Raw genomic sequence first — 22,198 nt, forward strand, 5'->3', positions numbered from 1 at the left:
CATGGTCGTTGTGAGGAGAAAACGGAGGTGAGGAGAATTATGTAAGCCTCTTTGGATCCCCATTAGGGGAGAAAGGCAGAGTGTAAGTGAAGGAAGTAACTAGGTATCATTTGGACCAAAGATTGGAAACCCATTTTTGCTATCTTCTTCCTTCCAGAGTTCTAGGTGCCTCCTTTTTCATGGCCTCCTGCTCACAGGATGGTCTCAAACCACCCCTGATGGTGCACCTTAGTCAAGTCTCTAGTCCACTATCTATACCAGTGTTCTCCAATCTTTTTTTCCATGGAGGAACCTCCAAATTAATTTTTAAAATCCCAAGGAATCCCCACCTATGAAAATATTTATGGGTCAGAAAAAATAGATAGAGGGGAACACAATTCAATTTCTACCAAATTATTATCAAGAAAATTTATTTGTAATAAGCTAGTGTGTGTGTATGAGAGAGAGACAGAGACAGAGATTACATAACCTTATTTTGAGGGATAGTTGGGAATTTTTACTCCACAGTTTCTCACAGAACCCCTGGCAACGTCCTGAGGAATCCTAGAGTTCTACAGAACCCTGGTTGGGAAACACTGATCTATCCCTTCATGCCGCATCCATCATTTGATACAGACAATATTGTAATATGCCAGGATCCCCGTCCAGATATTCCAGCTGTGAGAACCAACCACTTTCTTACCCACATGGCAGCTTTCCAGAGGAGGACGATGTTTGTCTGCTGTCAGGTGTGCTTGAGCACCACCAAAGGACAATACTAGAGCTTCTCAATCGGCGTCAGGTAACAAAAGGGACCAGTAGGGTTCCACCTGGCTTTCTAAAACAAGGGTGGGCTAGCAGCAGTTTTGCACGCTCTGCATTTGTCTTCAGAACCCTTGAAGTCCACCACTGTGTTTGAAATTCATGAAACAACAGGGTCTCTTTGAAAGTGAAGGCATGACTAATAGTTACTGTGCTTCAAACCCTTTCTTAAGCAGGGCACATTTCGAGGGGGAACACGCAGGAACACAGTTCCGGTAGTTCCCCAAAGAGGTCACGACAGGTGGACCCTCCCATCTGCCTCTCAGCCATTTGGGGCCCGTTTCGGCCTGGATTGGGGCCGAAATGGCCCAGATTGGGCCTCTGACGGGTGGTGGATCACTCTCCCACTCAGCAGCGGCCCAATCCTGACCATTTGGGGCCCCTTTTCAGCTACTTTCAGCCCCTTTTTGCCATTTTGGGCCCAATTTCGGCCCTGAATTGCCAGGATTGGATGCAAAACAGCCAGAATAGGTGATGTCAGGGGGTGTGGCATATGCAAATCAGTTATGCTAATGACATACTTCCAGTGATGGCAAGGGGTGTGGCATATGCTAATGAGTTATGCTAATGAGTTCCTCCAGCTCTTTTTCTACGAAATGACCCCTGTTCTTAAGGATATCATACCAGGGTCCAGTCCGTGTTGTTTACAAGTATCCCACTAGGTGGCCAATGGGGCCACCTATCTAGTGCCTTCCACCCACCTCTGCTATAAACTTTCTGGCTCAGCTGAGACTGGGGGGCCGAGCTCACTGGCTGTTGAGGCTCAGACGGACCTTTTATGCAAGATGCTCAGCGGAGAGAAGAACAGGAACAGCTTCACCGACTCCCTCCAAATGTTCATTAATACACACTTGAGTCATCTCCACAGACCTGAACGGTACTCTACATTACATAGAAACAAACTTAGGTGTGTCAACAAGTGTATTTTTAAAAAGGAGATGCAGTCAGTCCAGGCTGTCTGACAAGCAAAACCCATCTGATTATACATATTTCACAAACATCTATATTTAGCTTACCTTAGGGAAAAAATCCTTAGGTCCACATCATTAAAAAGTGATGCGCAAAGAGCTCTCATTCACACTCAAAACGCTAATGACCGCCTTCAATCAACGTGCTTCAGTGTTGCAGAGTGAGACTCAACCTGTGCACTCTGTAACATTTACACCCCTTGGTTGGTTTGATAAATTTATGACAAACTATTTGTTTTTTATGGGATGGGGGAGAATGGGACAAGTTCCCTATCTGTGACCAGAATATTTACAATATTCATAACCGGGGTCATTTCATAGAAAAAGAGGTGGATGAACTCATTAGCATAACTCATTAGCATATGCCACACCCCTTGACATTATCAGAAGTGTGGCATTGGCATAACTGATTTGCATATGCCACACCCCCTGACATCACCTGTCCTTGCTGTTTTGGACCCAATCCTGGCCATTCAGGGCCGAAATTGGGCCCAAAATGGCAAAAAGGGGCTGAAAATGGCTGAAAAGGGGCCCAAAATGGTCAGGATCGGGCCACTGCTGAGCGGGAAAGTGATCCACTGTCCGTCGGATGCCCAATCCGGGCCATTTCAGCCCCAATCCAGGCCGAAACGGGCCCAAATGGCCAAGAGTCAGGTGGGTGGGGACACCTGACATGTGGGGAACTGCCGGAACTGCGTTCCTGCACATTCCCCCTCAAAATGAGCCCTGTTCATAATGCCTGCTGGCATTTACTCGTTTGTTTTAAGTATTTGCTGAGGACTAAGTCAACCTTGCTGAAGCAATGATGTGATGTTCTGAAGCGTAAAATGAAAGGTAACGGGGCGGGGGCGGGGACTCTTCATCTTTGCTGTACTTCCAAGCTCCAAAACTAAATCAGCCTTTGCAAAGCAGTGGGAAAGTTTATTACACTTGTTTTGGGAGACGGATGAAAATGCAAATGCATAAAATGCTGTTTCAAGCAGTCATGCAGCATGATTGCCAAGCGATTTTAGATAGAAAGAACTCCCACTGAGATCACTGAGAAGAACTTACAAATAATTTTCCTGCTTTAGATTAAAAAAATTTTGGGGGTTGAACCAATGATGCACTTCCATGCAATGAGATCCAATGATTGTCTCTCACAGTTCTTCTATGACGGAGAAAGACATCCTCTGATAAAAGAGGTTTGCCATTGTGGGAAGTAGATTTAATGAAGAAGATTTTATATACCCTTATGTGCCTTTTATTACTGCCATGCACTATTATTATTCTCAGGAGCTAATGTAGTATTTGTAACGCAACTTGCAAGAAAAAGACCAAAGCAGAATGTATGGTATATATGTTGTTAATCACTGTGAAAATTGAGATCAGCCACTGCGAAGCTTGCTATAAGGTAGATTGCACTTGCCAGACACCTGTTTATGACTTGATACAGAAACTTCTTAGCAAAACCATTTATGCAAAATGTTGCAATGAAAAGAATGGGAAAGAAAAATGTGTTACTGAGGGAAGAAAGCTAGCTGTGATTTAATTAGATTAAAAAGAACCTTTCAAGGCTGAGAGGAAACCACAAAGCAGGGGAATGGGTGCTGAATGTAACTTTGAGCACATTCCTATGGAAGGGAGAGCGTTCCCTTCCCACAGAACCCAGAGAAGTATTCTCTGCTTGAAACCCACAAGGTTGCCAAAAGCGACATCGGGGTGCCTTTGTAAAATGTTACATAGACCAGAGAAATGGGCAAGAATGAAAAGTCTATGAAAGAGATGTGTGGGAAAGGAAGAGAGATGTTCCTTCTAGAGATAGACCAAGGACAGATAAGTAATGACAATCAGGTAATATTGTAATTGTGCTGTTGACCTAAGTTGTTTCTTCCAATAAGAATGTCCTTGGACACTTGTATCGTGAGAGGTGGTCTCTGTCTTGAGCCAATGGGGGCCACTGTAGTTTCTGAGCCAATAGAATAACATATTATAATTAATCAAAAGGTATTAATTGCTTTCCATTGCTATTGTAGCTTTGATGAGCATTGGACATGAAGAGACCTTTTACTCTCCGTGTAACCTTCGTTCCTCTGCATTTAATGAATGGTATAGACTTGCTTCATTCACAGGACTCTGCATCTGCCTCTTTTGATTGGCTGAGGGACATTCGGACCACAGATTGTGTGGAACACCATATTCAGGGCAAGATTGCAACAAACTACTCTTCTAAGTGAAAAATTCTCTCTCTCCATTGAGACATGAGGAGGGTTGGACTTTAAAGGTGACCTGCGGCAGGATTTGTGTCTGTTCCCCTGGTCTGGTGCTCCTCCAAAGATCACTGGGATAGAAGTCCCATGGAGAGCAGAAGGGTTCCAACCTACTGCCACCACCTCTCCATTTCAGTTCAGCAGCACTAGTCACAACCTGTGAGCAGATCTTGCTTCTAACCCAAGCACGATGGCTGCTTTCTAACTATACCCCTTGGCAAGCCGGAGTATGTTCAGTCTCTCATTGTTCTCTGGACTACGAATACAACATTCATGCACTTAGGCCCCTGGTTAAGTATACAGGGCATTAATAAAACTGATTGATGTTGAGTTTGGGCATCAAGATCAGTCACTTCACAAGATGGTGGCGGTGCTTTGTTTTGAGTAGCAGCAGTATTGGGAGTGATAGTGCCATCCCATTGGAGTCTGTGGAATACAGCCACTGTAGTAAAGAACTAAAAGCGAGAACTGACTGGAGTGGGACTCAGAGTGTCTATAGACGAGACGTCTTACCGAGTATGCTCGAGGGAAGAGAGATGTAATGTTAGGCGGGAAAGGTAGGCGACAGAGCTTAGTCTGGAGTAATTCTGCTTAGGATTTCACTGTTAGTATAGCAAGGGCATTGCTGTGTACAGTTGATGACTCCATGCAATATATTGGGGGCAAGGAAGGGAATAGCAATGCTGCCACATTGTTTGGAAATTTAGTTCAGGAAAGAAGGAAAGCACAACTGTTACTCTAGGGCAGGGCTTTTTTTCTGGGAAAAGACGTGGTGGAATTCAGGACCACACAATGACATCACTTTGGGTCAGCTGGAACAAGGGGGGAGTTTTTAAAAGTTTAAATCACTCTTGGCAAAAATGGTCACATGGCCGGTGGCCTGCCCCCTGATCTCCAGACAGAGGGGAGTTTAGATTGCCCTCTGTGCCACTGAGTGGCGTAGAGGGCAATCTAAACTCCCCTCTGTCTGGAGTTCAGGGGGTGGGGCCACCAGCCATGTGACCATTTCCGAGAGGTGCCGGAACTCCGTTCCACTGCATTCCCGCTGAAAAAAAGCCCTGCTCTAGGGATGAGGATCCAGGCAAGGCTTTTGGGGAGACGCTGCAGTCTGTCATTTTGCAGTGCCCCTGTCCATTTCTCCCTGGAAGCCAGGAGGTGTGTTTTGTAAGATGTTTACTAGAGGTTTCTTTCTGGGGTATAAAGTGTTCCAGTCGTGTTTGCTTGGTAATATTTTCTCCTTTTCCCTTTGCCCTAGGGTTAGCAAAAATGCTTGCTGTTTTGGCTCACAGGTCGGCAGGAAATTTAAAACGGCAGAGAGCGGCTTCCTGGACCACCCCCAGACCTTTTTTTTTCATTCACACTAAAGGCTATTTAAGCTTTGGGCTGAGTATGAAGTTGAGTCCACCGGGCATTTCCCTCTCGACCAAATATTGTGAGATTCGATGTGCTGCCCCTTTCCCCACCATGAAGAAACTGCTTGGGCTGAGTGTGTTGTTCTGGGCCTTTTTGCTTGTGAACTCGGCTCCTCCAACGTGCTACTCGAGGGTATTGTCCTTAGGCAAAGAGATCACAGAAAGTTACATGAAGCTGCAGAAATCGGAAACCGTGGTAAGTTTTTTTAATGACAAAGTCAGTTTTCCATGGTTATAGGAATAAGGAGTGTAGAATTGCTGCAGCAAAAGTATGTGTAATGCTTTTTGTTTTGATTACAGGATCCATGTGTGAAGACTTTGCCAAGGCTGTATCTGGATATACATGTGAGTTTGCTGTGCTATACCTCACGGGGGTGGGAGAAAGCCATTTGGCCAAGGGAAAAAGCTCAGCTTGCAGCCTTCGAAAAGGGACTGGGAACATTTCTTGCAAGTAACTGAAGAAAGATTTCTTTACACACTTTGCTGGGTGGGCTCACTTGATATCTTGCCTATAGCTTTGAGGCAGCAGCACCGATGCATGGCAAAAGTCAAAACAGAAGCCACGCCACTCCTTCTGTTAGGAGCAAACAAAATGACACAGGGCAGTGTGCAAGTCATTCTCCGTCAGCCTGAATGTTTTAAAAATGAAGGGGGAAGAAAATGTTCAGGACATGATCACAAGAGTGGCTGGCACTGTTTTGTATATAGTTCTGGAGATCCCGTCTGGAAAAGGATATCATTGCAATAGAAAGAGCACTGAGATTACAGCCCTAAGGACATTTCCCTGAGAGTTAAGGCTCCTGAGTAGAATGGGGCCTCCCTCTAAGGAGACCTACTTAAGATTGCTCCCCAAAAGTGTGAAGATGGTGGGTAGACTGAAATTTTGCTCCTTCTCTCATACCACCCACAAAACAGATTGATTCAGAACAAACAAACAAAGACATTCTTCAGAAGTGCATAATGTTGCATTGGAATTTGTGGGGCTTACTATTACAAGATGTAGGCCGTTTCCACACACGTTGAATAATGCACTTTCAATGCACTTTCGTTATCCTTTAGAAGTGGATTTTTTGTTCCACACATGGAAAATCAGTTATAAACGTTCACTAAAGCGTATTGAAAGTGGATTATCCAACGTGTGTGGAAGCAGCCGTAGTGAGAGCTACTAGCTTAGGTGACTTTAAAACAGGACTAGGAAAGTCCAAAGAGGGTATGTCTGTTAATGGCAATTAGCCATGTTACCAGATCCCCATGTCCAGATATATCGGGTACTTCTGAGCACCGGATCGGGGAGACTTTTGCATTCCTAGCTTGCAAGCAAGCTTTGCTATTGGAAGCACAAACAGCTCTGACCCAGCAAGGTTCTGAACTCAGCAGACAATTTCTGGAGTTTTTAAATAATTGCTTTCTGAACCATCATTCAAAAATTACCAAGAGGAACAACCTAGCCAATGTTAAGTCCCAATTGTTTGCAGTAAGAATCTCAAAGTCATATTTAATTCTTGACCATTGAAATCAAGTGTTTAACTTCACTAGATTGATCGCAACCAGTGTCTGTCATTTACTGTATATAGGTGGGACATAAAGCAGGCATACAAGTATGAACCCTTGGCAAAATAGTGAATGAGGCAATAATAAAAGTTTTCAGTTTGCTTTTTGTTCTAGCCAGCCAGTTTAATGCAGCTGCATCTTTCATTGCCTTTCGAAGAGGAATTTCTAGTGGTTGCCTTTGAATAGCAAGTGGTCTCCTTGGTAATTTAGTGATTCATCTGAAACTTTTCCTGCTACAGAAAATCGAATGCAGTGGACAGGCTGCTATCGGTCTGAGCATCTGAAATTGCCTTTTGCTGCTCAGAGGTTTGGTCCACCTAGCCCTATAATTACCCTGACGGTAGTTGCTTTTCAAGATCCCACGCAGAGATCTTGCAAGAGCTTCACCCAAGATCTGCAATATTTGGGACTGTGATCTTACACATGTAATATTCTCTACACTGACTGACAGCCTTCCACATATCTGGGAGATTTCTCAACTGCCTTTCCACATCAATTGCGCAATGTGGTTACAAAATGCTAATGAGCGTCATTATAACAACACTGCACACTTACCCTAGTGTGCAGTGCAAAATATTTACTCTGATCCATTGAGACTAAAGCTCGCTAGAACAGGTGCAAAAGTTTGCTGCTCAGAGGAAGACGCCTTGCAGCTTGCTTCAATGGCCATCTTCAGGGCTGTCCAAGAAGGGTACGGTCAGAGGTTGGTCCTGGCAGTTCCTGCCCTGCTGGAAGGATAATCAGGGAAGCAACAGACCCACGCAGCCACTCATATGGCTCCTGAAGAGCTTCCATGGAGCTGAAAGCGCACCTTCATTTTTATACTCTTCAGCAAGCTGTATAGTCAGGGAAGTTTACTGAGTGGAGCTCTCATACCTGGCTAAAGAGTTGCAGAAGTTGTATCTGCCTGATTTGAAATCTCCAAGCCTACAGTCATTTTCTCACTAGGAGAAGGTTAATATAGGTCAGGGGTGGGCAAATTGCAGCCCGCGGGCCGCATGCGGCCTGCTACAGAGTTTTTTGTGGCCCACCAAGACAGTCATTAAACTTATTCTAAAATTAAATGTGCTTGCAGCTATAGATGATATGAAATTAGCACAATAAATAAATTGAATAAAACTACCACTATTTTATTTAATTTATATTTATTGATTTTTATGATACAATTTATACCTTTTCTGAAATGCAAAGTTAACTAATGAATGCAATCATTTTAAAAGGTGCGGCCCTCCGCTAACCTCCGCTCCCACAAAGCGGCCCCCGAGCCAAAACAATTGCCCATCCCTGATATAGGTTAATATAAATGAATCTTATTCTCAAGCAGTAGATACTTAAATCTGGGAACTGGAGCCATGAACAGTCAAGACAGATCTTTCTTCAGACCTGAAAAATCAGAAATCTAAAAAAGATACATTGGGGGTTAAACCACCCCAACCATAATAGGAAGCCTGTAGCTTTAAGAAATGAATGCTCTCAGTGGCCGCTGCTGTATAACCACACAGTATTACTAGCCTTCAAGCTCTGGGGACAGAGAACCTTCCAGGACTGTACTGGCCTTTGTGGGAGGGACTCATCAGGGCCAGGCCTGGCAGCAATCACTGGGTGACTTGTTATCACTTGACTTCCATCATTCAGCCAGGCTGGGCTGCTTGCTACTGTTCAACAGCAGCCACCCCAAGAAAGCCAGTGTGTTGCAGCAGTTAGAGTTTGAGACTAGGATCTTGGAGACCCAGTTTGGAATCCACACTCTGCCATAGAAGCTCACTGCATGACCTTGGAGCAATTACATATTCTCAGCCTAACCTACTTCGCAGGGCTGTTGAGAGGATAAATGGAGGAGAGGAGAATGATGTAAGCTGCTTTGGGTCTCCTTTGGGGAGAAAGGCAGTGTGCAAATTAAACAATAAATATAACTGGAGGGGACAGAGAAAAGCTGGGTTAGTTTGCTGGTGAGAAGGCAGCAGGGAAAGGTGAGGATATTGGGGTTGCCTGGAGGATGGAAGGAGGAAATAGTGTGGGGAAGTCTGAAGACGGGGGCAGATAAAGGCAGGTTGACTGGTGGGTAGGAAGGAGAAAAGGTGGCAAGATAAGGGGAGAGGCTATGGGGGTTTTCAAGAAAGGGAACGAGGATCTAGTGCGGGAAGGAAATGAGGTCCCCCCTCTGCAAGTTGTTGCAGGCCCCCTACTTGTAATCAGTACAACAGAATCAAGAGGGAATTGGGCTAAATTGTCCTTGGAGAAGCTGCAAAGCCCATTGGAAGGTAAATGAATGACTGAGGGACACGGTTTCCTTCAGTTACCCCTGGTGCAAACACTGCTTTGGGTTTTTTTCCTATACTTCATGGCCATAGTCATTTGAGTTCTCACTGATTCTGATGGGACTTTCAACTGCTCAGTTTCAATGAGATCTGTATGGGAGCAACACCAGCAAGCTGTATTCATTGCTTTTGCAGAATTGCAGTCTGGCAGAACCTGGTGCAGTAAGATTTGTAATGTTATATTGTCGAAGGCTTTCGACAATATAGCCCGGAATATACAGCCCGGAAAATCTACAACAACTAATTTGTAATGTTGCTTTTCAGTTAAAAGAAATAGAAATGGAGACCCATGAAGGTATTACATACTGAAAATGCCTTTGGTGCCACTTATTTGCGAGGAAAAAACATTGAAATCTTGTTTTAATTTTCATTACAATAACAACTTTTTGAAGTTAAATATGATGCAGTTTTGTAAAAAAAAACTAGAAAACTTCAAAAGAACAAAGGCTTTCTATACAAGACCACGCAAGTGTCAGCACTGCTGGATTTTCCACCAGCTCACATGAAATACAGAGCATTCAAATCCATACTTAGCTCCCCACAAAGAAGGCCGAGGATGTCTCTGCATGGTAGAAAACACTTCGTTAAGAGATTCCTGTTTTTATGGCTCAGTCATTAGTTGTCCTGTACAGGCCCCTTTTATTCTTTCAAAAGCAAAGCCTAATTGTACTTAGAGAACTAGGCATGACTTCTTGTACTTTAGAAAGGTATAATCTGAGTTACTGCAATATATCGTTATGTGTTATTTACTGTCCTATAATATTATCGTAATTTTGTATGTTATATAGTCTTAATAAAATTTATTTTTTTAAAAAGCAAAGCCTGTCTTTGCAAAGGACATTTTGCACAGAAATCCTATCTTGGAGGATTACAAGGATCTTGGAAGGGGCAGGTGCATTCGATAACAAATGTTAAGAATACTTTGTAGCTGGAAAAACCCAGGTCTAGATGATGCCTTGGTGGTTCTAGTAATTTTGGCTTCCCGTAATTCTCCATCCAAAAGACATTCTTAACAATTTTGCCTGTTCTCATCGCAGAATTACTGTGTGCTGGCAAAACTGAGGGAATTTGTAGCACACCCCCGATGCCAACGAGTGCCCCAAGTGAGTGCCCTGAAGGACAAAGCCCGAAGCCTGTACACCATTATGATCTCCTTCTGCAGAAGGGTAGGTCTTCTTCTCATCATATATCTGTCATTACTGAGTTCCAGTAGAAAGCCTTGGAATAAGTCAGGGGCTGAATCCGCACACATTGGATAATGCACTTTCAATGCACTTTATCAATCATTTGAGGTGGATTTTTTGTTCCGCATACGAAAAAATCCGTTCCAAATGATCTATAAAGAGGATTGGAAGTGCATTATCCAACATGTGCAGAATCAGCCATAGCTGACTTATTCTGCAGGCTGTGATAGTCCAGTAACAAACATCTGTCCATTGCTATATCATTGCAGGCAGAGCTTTTTTTCTGGGAAAAGAGGTGGGTGAACTGAGGACCGCACAATGACCTCACTTTGGGTCAGCTGGAACAAGGGGGGGATTTTTTAAATTTTAAATCGCCCTCGATGAAAATGGTCACATGGCCGGTGGCCCTGCCCCCTGATCTCCAGACAGAGGGGAGTTTAGATTGCCCTCCACGCCGCAGCGGCACGGAGGGCAATCTAAACTCCCCTCTGTCTGGAATCAGGGGGTGGGGTCACCGACCATGTGACCATTTTCAAGAGGTGCCGGAACTCCGTTCCACTGCATTCCTGCTGAAAAAAAGCCCTGGTTGCAGGGCAAGAATGTGTAAAGTCCAATTCTTATCCTTCTGCTTTGAGCAATGGGGGAAAGTGGTAAAGAAATGGTGTACATAGAATAATCCATTTTCGTTGTTGTTTGGTTTTGGAGCATGATTTTATTGACTGCCGTACTTGACAAAATAATACAATAGCTTCAAGGTGGAGGAAGAAAATAAATGTTCTCCGGGACAAGCAGTTAAGTATATTACTGCAGGCTCATTCTAGGTTAAGATAAGTAGTTTTAATTCTCTTGATTCCAATGAATTTGAGTTAAGTATATGCTTAAGTCTCCTGTTGTACTTAATCTTCTTTCTTGAAATCAGCAAAATGGGTTATTATCAGCTGGAATGGCTCTAGCTAAATAGAACAAGAGCCCCCTCCAACTGGCAAGCCAGTATATCTTTGGCTGGATGAAAAAGTCCTAACCAAGAGCAACTGGAAATGTCCATACACCAGAGGAGCTGAGTCTTAAGCAAGGGCCTGAGGGGCATTCAAGAGCAGAGGCCTGAGAAAAGTGGCTGCAGCAGGGCTCATTCCACTAACTAAGCAATTGGTACCAACAGGGAAGCTGTAGGAGTGCCAGCATTACCAAGGCAACTGGGGAACATCTGGCCTGCTGTTAAAGTTAGTAAGCTGAGCCTGGCAACTGACAGGAAAGTTGGGGACAGCACTGGAGTATTGATGGCATTACTTCCAGGGAAAACCTGGAAGTGATGGTGGGTAGCTCTAGAAATTACCAGAAACTCTGTGGTAAAACCATAGAATTTTCAACTATCCCTAGATGTACCTGCTGTCGCTTCCGGGTTCCCCAGGAAGCAATGGCAGGCAACAGGCACTTGTGGTGGGGGATTCCCCATAGGGGCTTGGCAGTCCTACTTGCTGCTCTTCAGCAGGGGTATACATTCAGAAGGCGATGCAACAAAACTGAAGCCAGGCACACCGTTTGTTAATCTCAGAAGAGCAATTACTCTGGATGAAATTGCCTCCCACATTGGACCTGAAATGAAATGACTGGACCAATCTGAGTCATTTTTCTAATGGTGCCAAAATGTGTGGCTAATAGGGATGCTAATCTCCAAGTGGGAACTGAAGATCTCCTGGAATTACTACTGATCTCCACGCTACAGAGGTTTCAAAAGTTGCCATCACTGGTCCTCCTCCACTTCAGGATCCCTGAAGGACGGAAGGACCACGAGGGGACCTCAAGCTGCCAGGGAAAATTTGAATAATCTGTAAAATGAGGACCATTTCTCCTCTTTTTGTGCAATTTTGGCAGAGTGGATCCATTAGATAAGGGCTGAGAATTTACACCAATTGGATGCTGGGGGGTGGGGGGGGCAGAAATGTGCTGTGCCTTTCATTTCCATTAGAGGGGGGAGGCTTGGTATTGTCTGCCTGAATTTGGGAAGGAGGCTACTTTGGGTGAGGGGTACATTTCTTGAGAATTTCATCCCAGTTGAGGGGCAGAAGTTAAAAGCGGGGATGTGTCTGATGCTGAAACCAAAGGAAATGACTACCCACTGGATGGAAGATCTTGAATATGTGATGCAACCAGGGCTCATTTTGAGGGGGAACATGCAGGAACGCGGTTCTGGCAGTTCCCCAAAGAGGTCACATGTCAGGTGGCCCCGCCCACCTGACTCTTGGCCATTTTGGGCTCAATTCAGCCTGGATTGGGGCCGAAACGGCCTGGATTGGGCCTCTGACAGGTGGTGGATCACTCTCCCACTCAGCAGCGGCACGATCCGGACCATTTTGAGCCCCTTTTCGGTCATTTTCAGCCCTTTTTTGCCATTTTGGGCCCAATTGGGTCCAAAACAGCCAGGATAGGTGATGTCAGGGGGTGTGTCATATGCAAATCAGTTATGGTAATAACACACTTCCCATGATGTTAAGGGGCATGGCATATGCTAATGAGTTATGCTAATGAGTTCCTCCAGCTCTTTTTCTACGAAATGACCCCTGGATGCAACAGTGTTAAAGGATATAAGCAAAACTTTTCACAATCCCCACCCCAAACCAAATCAAATGGCTGTGCATATTCCTGCTCTTCCCAGAGTTCTGCTTCCATCTCTGAGCACTGTGCCCCCCCCCACACACACACCAATGGATAATAGCTTCTTTTCTCACTTAGGACCAAGCTACACGTGACGAGTTACACTTGAATGGCAAGTGAACAGACTCACATGTATTCCTCCCTGTTCACTTGCACTCCACTTGCACTCCACTTGATCACTGTTCACTTGCGCTCCACTTGCACTCCACTCAATCACTATAGTGATTGAGTGGAGTGCAAGTGGAGCGCAAGTGAACAGGGAGGAATACATGTGAGTCTGTTCACTTGCCATTCAAGTGTAACTCGTCACTTCTAGCTTGGCCCTGAGTTTGCTTGCTTGTTTGTATCCTGCGTGGTGTAATGGTTAAAATGTGGGACTAGAATCTGGGAGACCCAGGCTTGAATCCCCATTCTACACTAGAAGCTTGTGTTACCAGAACTGCTCTTTTATTATAATGGGGAATTAGCTGTAGCAGTCTGTAACTATTAATATTAAGCGAGGATCATAACCTATGTTTACGGAGGTCCCGATCCCAGACACTCTAGTGAAAAAGAGGCAGACAAGGAGTAAGGTCCAAACACGTGTATTGAGTGTAGCGTAAGTCTAGCTTGCACAATCATACAAAGAACATACAAGGTCTAAGAAATACAGAGTAGGAAATACAGAGACGTTCGCATTAGCTGGTTCCCAACGATGATAGGGGGAATACTCACTTATCCTGAAGCGAAGCAGAGACACAACAGCGAGGTGGCCCAATGCCAGCACTGGGACCACAGACGGACAGCAAGGAAGTCTGGATAGGAATGGCCTGAGCACCGAGTGGTCTGAGAGACCAGCTTAAATACCCCAAAACGTACCCTGGGGCTGGTGCTGTACTTGGTGGTTCTCACAGGTTAAAACAAAGGGTCTAATGGGCTACTGAATGGCTTGGATGGGCCACTTTGGTAATCAGATTGTGATAAGTGACACCTCAGGAAGAGGGGACAAAAGAGGGAGGGGGAAATCCAAGTGGGCTGAAAGGATGTTCCAGCGGACAGGGCTTGTCCTGATGTCATCAGCTTTGGAATGCGGAGGTTTCTTTGAGATGCGTTCTCTAAGTGCTTGGGATGGTCGGCACTTAGTTCCTTCTCCGGGGCGGCTCCTAAGATATGCAGAGCGGGGCGAGGGGCTCTCGCTGCGGACATGGTGTGCCCGCTTCGCCGAAATGGCTTCTCAAAGCAGTCTTCTTCCCAGGGTCTTCTGGCTGCCTAAGAACATGGATGCCGGCTGGGCATAGCTGGGGCTGGATAGCAGGCTGCCCGGTAGCGAGGGCAAGCTCGGCGACCGGCCCGCGGGAGGCTCCAGGCGGGAACTGACCAGGGAGCGCCTAGCCAGGCTCGTTGGAGGTTTCCCCGGCAGGCGCCCGGCTGCTAGCAGCGGCTTGGGCCCATATGAGGCAGGCTTCCATGGAGGCAGGGGGAACAACACTTTAAAACACAGTCCAAGGCAGGGAACAGGCACGGTCCGTGGCAGATGGCAATGCAGGCACGGGGCACACTTGTAACAGAGTCCAAACGCACACAGGGAATTCCAGATATAGGCCAGGGCAGGGCTTGCCCAGGAAGAGAGTCCTTTTTGTGCAGTCAACCAAACATGGAGTCAGTAAACTACACAGTCTATAGCAGCAGCAAGATAATTGACACGCAGGCAGGAAACTGACACGTGTATCAGAACACACACGTGCAAAGCAGTCTTTGGTGCAGCAGTGAAACAGTAATGCAGGAAACTTTAGCACAGTTCATAGCAGGCTTCAAGGCAGGGGAGGGGGCCTACTTGGCAACACTTGCTGGGTGGCTGGGGGGGGGCGATTTAATTTATCTTAACCTAACCCACCTACAAGGTTGTTTTGAGGATAAAATGGAGAAGAGAACAATCTAAATTGCTTTGGGATCCTATTGGGGGAGAAAGAGCATACATGAAAGGGTACACATGAAATAAATAAATAAAAACGATGACTGTTTTCTGCCAAATTGACTTACTTCAATCAAGAGGCCCTGCTGTTCTCAGGATCCCAAAATAAAAGAACTCTGACAGTTATTATTGATTGCTGCCCATTGACTGGACATACATCATTGTTTGTGCGGTGGATCCAAGTCTGGACCCTTCCTGCAGAGGGTCTCATGTTCCTGGTTGCTTTGACATATTGCAGAAACCAGTTAATCTCTGAGGCAAGAACGGCCAAGTGGCTCCACTTGAGCCCCAGCCAGCCCCTGATGCAATTTGTTTTAAGGTTACGTTTCTAAATCTTTCTTTTATCAAGATTGTACTTCTTGGTCATAGTTTTTGCCCAAAAATTTTACTCTGAAGGAATAAGAAAAAGCAATTTAGTTTATAGGCTTAGGGATAGTTGAATGGTATGGCGGTTGCTAGGATTTCATTTGCAGAATTCAGAAACATTTCAGGCCCAGACCGTTATCTAGAGAACAGCTGTCATGGCCCAGTCTGAGAGTGAGGTCTCCTCTGGAGGAGAGGAGCCTCGTGTAGCCAGCCAGGACTCCTCAGGAGAAGAGGAGCCCTGTGTAGCCAGCCCTAGCCCTGATTCAGCAGAAGCCAGCAATCAGGAGCAACAGCTGCTGGCTGATCAGAGCTTGCAGCCAGCAGCTGAGACACCAGCACCCTCTAGCCCCTACACCACAGGGGAAGCTCAGCCAGGGACTTCTACAGGTGCAGCGCAGCCAAGAGCCTCCACCCCCCAGGTTCACCCACGCCCAAGGAACGCCGCAGGCAGTGCCAGAGACTGGAACTGCAGGAGAGACGGCGCAGTGCTCGCCTCTTGAGCCAATGCCAGCTGCTGGAGAGTGATGATGAGTAGTGTCAGGATGGAGCCCCAGCAGCTGGCTGAAAACCACACCTGGCTATAAGAGCCAGTCTGGAGGAACTGCCGGGCGTGGAAGCAACGTGTCTATTGCCTGCAACCACTCCGTGTTCTGCGAACCTTGCCCGTGCCCGTGCCCGTGCCCGTGCCCGTGCCCGTGCCCGTGCCCGTGCCCGTGCCCGTGCCCGTGCCTGTGCCCGTGCCCGTGCCCGTGCCCGTGCCCGTGCCCGTGCCCGTGCCCGTGCCCGCTTTTGGACCTGACACTACCGGTAAATGACCTTGGATTGTACCTGACCTTGCTCTTGGACTCTGGACTCACTCCTGGTGTTATCTCGTGCTCTGACCACCGGTTTGACCTGGCGTTTGCTCTTGGAACTCCCCTCAGACTCTGCCATTAAGGTTTGGACTTGAACCACCCTGCTTGGGCTGGCCCAGCCCATGACAACGGCCCTGAGAATATCGGTTGTGCATCTCTGTTTTAATGATGTGTTAGGGGGACTCTGCCGTTTCAGTACAAGAACTGCACAATCCTCTAGGATGTTGATGCACATGAGCCACAGTCAAGAATGTGGATTGTGACAAAGTACAACTTTGCTCTCATGCAGCACATGGTCCACACTGGAAACCTTCCCAGGGAATTGTGCCATGTCTGTTTTTCCTGGGAACGCTTCTGTTTGCCTTGATTATGACTTGACATGGGCACAAATGGGGGGGAAAACCCAACACCCTGTTCGTCGTTCGGTGCCATCCACAAACAACAAACATGGATGAACATGGACTGTTCCTGGACATGTTCGTTGTTCGTTGTTCGTGGGGGCCAGAAACACCCCAACTCCCCCACTTAGCCCCCCTCCCCTCAAACCCACTTACCTGGCCCTTTAAAGATCCCTTTAAACTATCAGCTGGCCAGCTGATAGTTTAAAGGGTCATTTCCTGCCACGTGCAAGGAGCAGGGCCCTTTAAACATCCCACAAACTGACCTTCCCGATGTCCAATACCTACCAAATTTGCAGGGGACATAGTCCTCACTGTCCTCTGAAGACCCCCCAAGTTTCAGAGAGATTGCACCCCAGAAAAGGCATGATCTGCAGGTCTCCCAGTCATTTTCTCTTCACCGTGGCAAAAATGGGACTCTCTGCTGGAAGTACTTCGAAGGGTTAAAGCCAGAAGGAAAGCCAGAAGGAGTTCGAACAGAGTTCAGTCTCTGCCTCCAGTTGCCAAGGGGATTGATTGCAGGTGCTAGACTGTCTGGCTTGACGAACAGCTGCCAAAGGCAATGAACGAGGCTTGCAATGACCACCTGTTCGTTTAGGATGGAGCCTCACAAACAACTTGCCCGAGAACAGCAGATTGGGCTGTTCATGGGTTTTTTTCTGTTTGTAATGCTGTTTGTGCCCATGTCTAATTATGACCTGATGATTCCTCTCCTTTCCCTAGGACTTGGTCTTTCTTAATGAAGATTGCAATGCTCTGGAGTTCCCAATACTTTCACCCACTGATCATTCTGCCGTTTGGAAGTAGGATTCCAGCGCACCAAAGAAATGCTTGAAAACAGACGAAGAACTTCAGAACGCTGTCGAATGAAAGGAGAATGGGCTTAATTCTTTCAACATATGAGCCCTGGCAATACATTTCTCAGGCTGCCAGGAAATGAAATACATGCCTTGCATACCTTCTAAGCTGCTATTTATACGGTGTTTTAAAAACTTCAGTTTAGCTAGAAGAGAAGTACTAGTAGAAGAGAGGACTTTTTGTTACTCTTGAAATTATTGTGTGTATCAAACAAAATAGATATTGTGAAGGCTATTATAATCTTGAGACAGCAGTAGAAGGAAGTATCGGACAAAGGCGGTAAGCACAATCCACTGGGCATGTTGCACGCCTTACATAAATGAATGGCAGTTTTGCAAGAGGATGGTAGACCCATTCATTACAATGGGACTAGCAAAGAAACTGTTCCAAGTGGATTGGGCCCAGTATGTTAAGGATTATAGGGGGTAATTAGGACATGTCCCAGCTGGCACAGAGAGCATCTTGCCTAGTATGCATATTTAGAGTTGAAAATGAGCTCTCTTTAAATGAAAAGCTCAATGGAAAAAGAAATGGGAGAAACCATTCCATGCAGTGAAGTGATCCTTTGCAGGCTGTCTCTCAGAGTCTCTCTACACGTTACTAAGTACCTAGGGATGCTCAAGTGCAGGATTGTATGTCTAGCCCTCAATTCAAGTGCAGGCTGTTCTTGCTCAGTGCACCTGAATGCAGCTTTCATGGGAGTTCCCTTTATGTGACTGCATCTGCAAGTGATTCCGGAGGGTAAAGAGCCAATTCAACTGTTTTTGCTGCAAGAACAAGTACTGTAGGCTCGTTTGAATTGCCAATTTGCATTTCTCTAAGGTGTGAGAAAGTGTCAAGATCTGCATTTCAATGGATGGATGTGAGGGAAACTGATATTTTAAGCAGTTGAGGAGGAATTGATATGAAACACCGTGAATGTAGTCACAGGGAGTAAATTGAAGTGTGATCGTGTGATCTAGTGCATGGAAGTTTGGAGGGGGGGGGACACATGAAATGAGGTTCACTTGAGTGTCCCTAGGTACTTAGTAATGTGTAGAGAGACTCTCAGCCATGTACCTATTGAAAGGAGTTGTCTGCATCCCTAGTTTCCCCACCAGCCAGTATAAGAAGCTGCCTTTGGCTGCCTTTCCAAGACTCCATCTCTACAGAATTCAACTGCAGTGGAAGATTCATCCCAGCAATATGACAAACTTTGCCAGGAATAAAATGGTTTCTAAAGTGAAAAGATTTCCCAGTATTTTCCATTGCCAATTGCTTTGCTTTTGTATGTATACAAATGAATAAGGTTCAGAGCTCAAAGTCCAGACCTTGCCTCCATCATAAACTGACAAAGTTTATCGGTTCCAAGGAGGGGGAAACCATGTCTAGGCTGTACCTGCAGGTGGGAGCTTCAATGATGGCATGCGCCTGCATATAGAAAGCCAGCTTAGCCTTCTTCCTGGCACTCTAGTTCCTGGCACTCTAGTTCTCCATCGGAAGATACTTTGTTGTTGTTGTTGTATAGAGGTGCAGGCTTCCCCCTGCAGACTGAAGTGGTCTGCTGAGTCCAAATAGGTTTTCAACCTCAGCAAGGGCTGGACTTCATATTATTGAGGTGATTCTGGATCAGATCTCCCCACTGATTATTTTTAACCTTAAAAAGCATCTACAAGAGGGCTCAGTTTGGACAGGATGATATCACTGGATCAAGAGTTTGACCTCGACCAGGCACCCTTATTATATCTCATGAAAGCAGTTCTGAGAGGAGGGATGTATAACGGGGAAACGGGCATAGAGAAAGGGCTGAAAAACCCTGTTTCTCCAGTCCAAATGGAGGGTGGGCATGGCTGCTTTTTAACATTAAAAAAACCCTCGGTGATCCAGTCAGGAATCTCCTATAAACGGTGTGGTTAAGCCCTGGAAAACAGGCTTCCCAGTTACAGCCAGGAACCTGTAAGAAAGGCTGCACAAAACGGGTTTGTTGCTTTTTAATTCCAGAACCAAAGACTGTACATAGTTCGGTTGTAAAAGATAATAAAGATAACGTAGCTCAAAAATGAAGGTGTTTGTAATGGTTTTTTTTAAAAAACGAAGGCTCTGCAAATGAATTGGGGGGAAAGGGCTATGAAGAGGTTGCCTTCACATCCTTCAGGTTTTCATCAGACTGCCAGAGACTGTACTCTGCCTGTGGTTGCCAACCTCCAGGTGAGGCCTGGGGATCTCCCAGAATTATAACTCCTCTCCAGACTACAGAGATCAATTCCCTTGGGGGAAATGGTTGCTATGGAGGGCGGGCTCTATGGTATTATACTCCACTGCAATTCCTCTCCTCCTCAAACCCCCAACCTCCCCAGGCTCCACCCCCAAATCTCCAGGAATTTCCCAACTTGAACTTAGCAACTATCTCTCTGCCCCACCATGTTCTTCTCCTGAGCTTGGCTTGGGAGCAAACTTAAAGAGGACAAATGATTTTCCAGGCCATTTCTTCAGCATGGAAGAATGAGGCACAGGGACCAAACACCGGAAGCAACATAAAATGCAATGTGAGGGCAAAGATAGGGGTTTTTCATATATTACTTTGTTCCTCTCCAAGTTCAACCATCTTTATTTGCAAGGTTGGAGCCCTCCTTCTACAATGGGGGTGTTTTCTTCCATTAAGGAAAAAGGTGCTCAGGCTAGAGAAGGCCTCCATGGGGTGGTGCCTTCCCTGCTTTTTGCGAACTCCAAGACCATCCATTAGACACCTGACTTTTCCAGCTAATGTATGAGGTCCCCTACCAGAACATTAGATGGCCACTTCCGTGAATTTTGTAACAGTAGCCCTGATTGTCAAGCCACCGACTGGCAGGACAGGCAATGGAAGAGTATCTGTGGCAGCAGAATCTGTGTGGTCTGTAGGGTTGCCAGGCCCCCTCAATCTCCCAGCGGGGGGGGGCCTGGCTCCTACCTCTCTTCTGTGTGTGGGGGGGTGCGCACGCACGCGCTCCCGCAAAGCACGATGACATCACTTCCAGGAAGTGACGTCATCACGCAGCCCCCCCCCCGAGCGTCCACGGTCTGCAGGGGCTCTTGTTGGGGGCTGCTGTGGAGTGCAGGAAAGCTCCTGTACTCCACAGCGGCCCAAAACGTGCCCACAGATCAGGCCCATTTTGAGGCGCTGTGGCGCACAGGAGCATTCCTGCGCTCCGCAGTGCCACAAAATGGGCCCGTTTTGGCTCGGATTGGGCCCGTCTTGAGCCGCTGTGGAGCACGGGAGCGCTCCTGCACACCGCAGTGTCTCAAAACAGGCCCGATCCGTGGGCGGGCACAGCTCCACAGGGGAGCGCGCACAGAGGGTGTGCACCCCCCCCCCGCTGGCCAGGTAAGTGGGTGCGGGGTGTGGGGGGCAAGGGCAGGGCCCGGGGCGGGGCAGGGGATCCCCCACTCCCACTGGGGGTCTGGCACCCCTAGTGGTCTACTGTCCCCATCACTTCCCTGCATATCTCTGTCTGTCTGAATTTGAGAACAAACACAGCCAGCTTTTCGGGACTTTGCATTGCCTGGGGTGGGATGACTCAGTTCTAGACCATGGAAGCACATGTTGAAACTGTCACCTACCCTGTATTTTGTAATGTGTTGATTTGCTAGGCCCATTTTTGTGCTCATAGTTTGGAACGCTGCATAGGTGGCCCATATGAGAAGCCAGCTGGGAATGGGAACAGATCATCATACTGATTTATTTCATTTACAGTCCACGAGTACAAGAATATTCCTTTTACCGAAAGGTTTTGTACTTGTTGGCTAAGGGAGGTTGAGACCATGGAACGCATGTTTTTTACATGCCTGTACCACAAGGTGGCACGTAAAGAGTTTATTACCCCACTGTTAGAAAAAATTCCAGGCCTCTCAGAAAAATCTAGATTTCAGTATCTTCTATCCGATAGAGATGCCAAGATTACTTACCGAGTAGCCCGTTTCTGCATGGCCGTCCTCAGGCTAAGGAAATTTTATGGTATTTAGAGTGTCATTTAATTGCTAAACTGCTTTATATTCTTATTAGTTTATATAAATGTGGTTTTTAATTAAGTATTTCTTATGTATGTCTGGTTTAAGGACTAACAAAAATCCACCTTTCTTGCAGAGATTATGGCCCAAACTATGTGTTACATTTTACACACAATTGCCATAAACACCTGTAAATTCTTCCATGGCAACTCAATTTAGAAGTGCTGCAAGGCACCATTCTTCACATCTCCATTTGATTCTCACAACAACCCTGCCAGGTAGGTCAGGCTGAGTTTATATGACTGGCCCCCTCACATGAGCTGATCCTGTGCTGCATTCAGTTCATGTATAGTCCCCAAACAAGGCAAATAATGCCCCTTGGGGCTGTCTCTGGTCAGGAAAATGGCACGGGAGAAATGTGGAAGTCCCCCTTGCCCTTCACTGCAGGACTTGTCCTGCCGTCCATGTCCATCCTTAGACCAGATAGACAGATAGGAATCTATCTCTCCTCCTTTCCTAACAGAGTATGGAGTTCCTATAATAAAGAACTCTTATTTCTTTTCTAAATATAAACCAAGTATAAGATGCCTCCTTCTGCACCACCTTCTGTGTTCCTTGGCCTATCCTCCCTTTATTTTATTTAATTTATTAAGTAAAATTCTTATGCTGC

General features: G+C 46.2%; 1 protein-coding gene across 1 annotated transcript; it reads left to right on the forward strand.

Annotated features, from left to right (window-relative positions):
* Positions 1-5,442: 5,442 nt before the first annotated feature.
* Positions 5,443-18,979, forward strand: CYTL1 (cytokine like 1). The gene is made up of 4 exons (XM_054999762.1): positions 5,443-5,626; positions 5,731-5,775; positions 10,337-10,465; positions 17,428-18,979. The coding sequence occupies exons 1-4, from the start codon at positions 5,483-5,485 to the stop codon at positions 17,509-17,511; spliced, it is 402 nt and encodes a 133-aa protein (XP_054855737.1). The 5' UTR covers positions 5,443-5,482; the 3' UTR covers positions 17,512-18,979.
* The last annotated feature ends 3,219 nt before the right edge of the window (positions 18,980-22,198 follow it).

This window comes from Eublepharis macularius, chromosome 15 (genome assembly GCF_028583425.1).
Source record: "Eublepharis macularius isolate TG4126 chromosome 15, MPM_Emac_v1.0, whole genome shotgun sequence".
In the NCBI taxonomy this organism is placed as follows: Eukaryota; Metazoa; Chordata; class Lepidosauria; order Squamata; family Eublepharidae; genus Eublepharis; species Eublepharis macularius.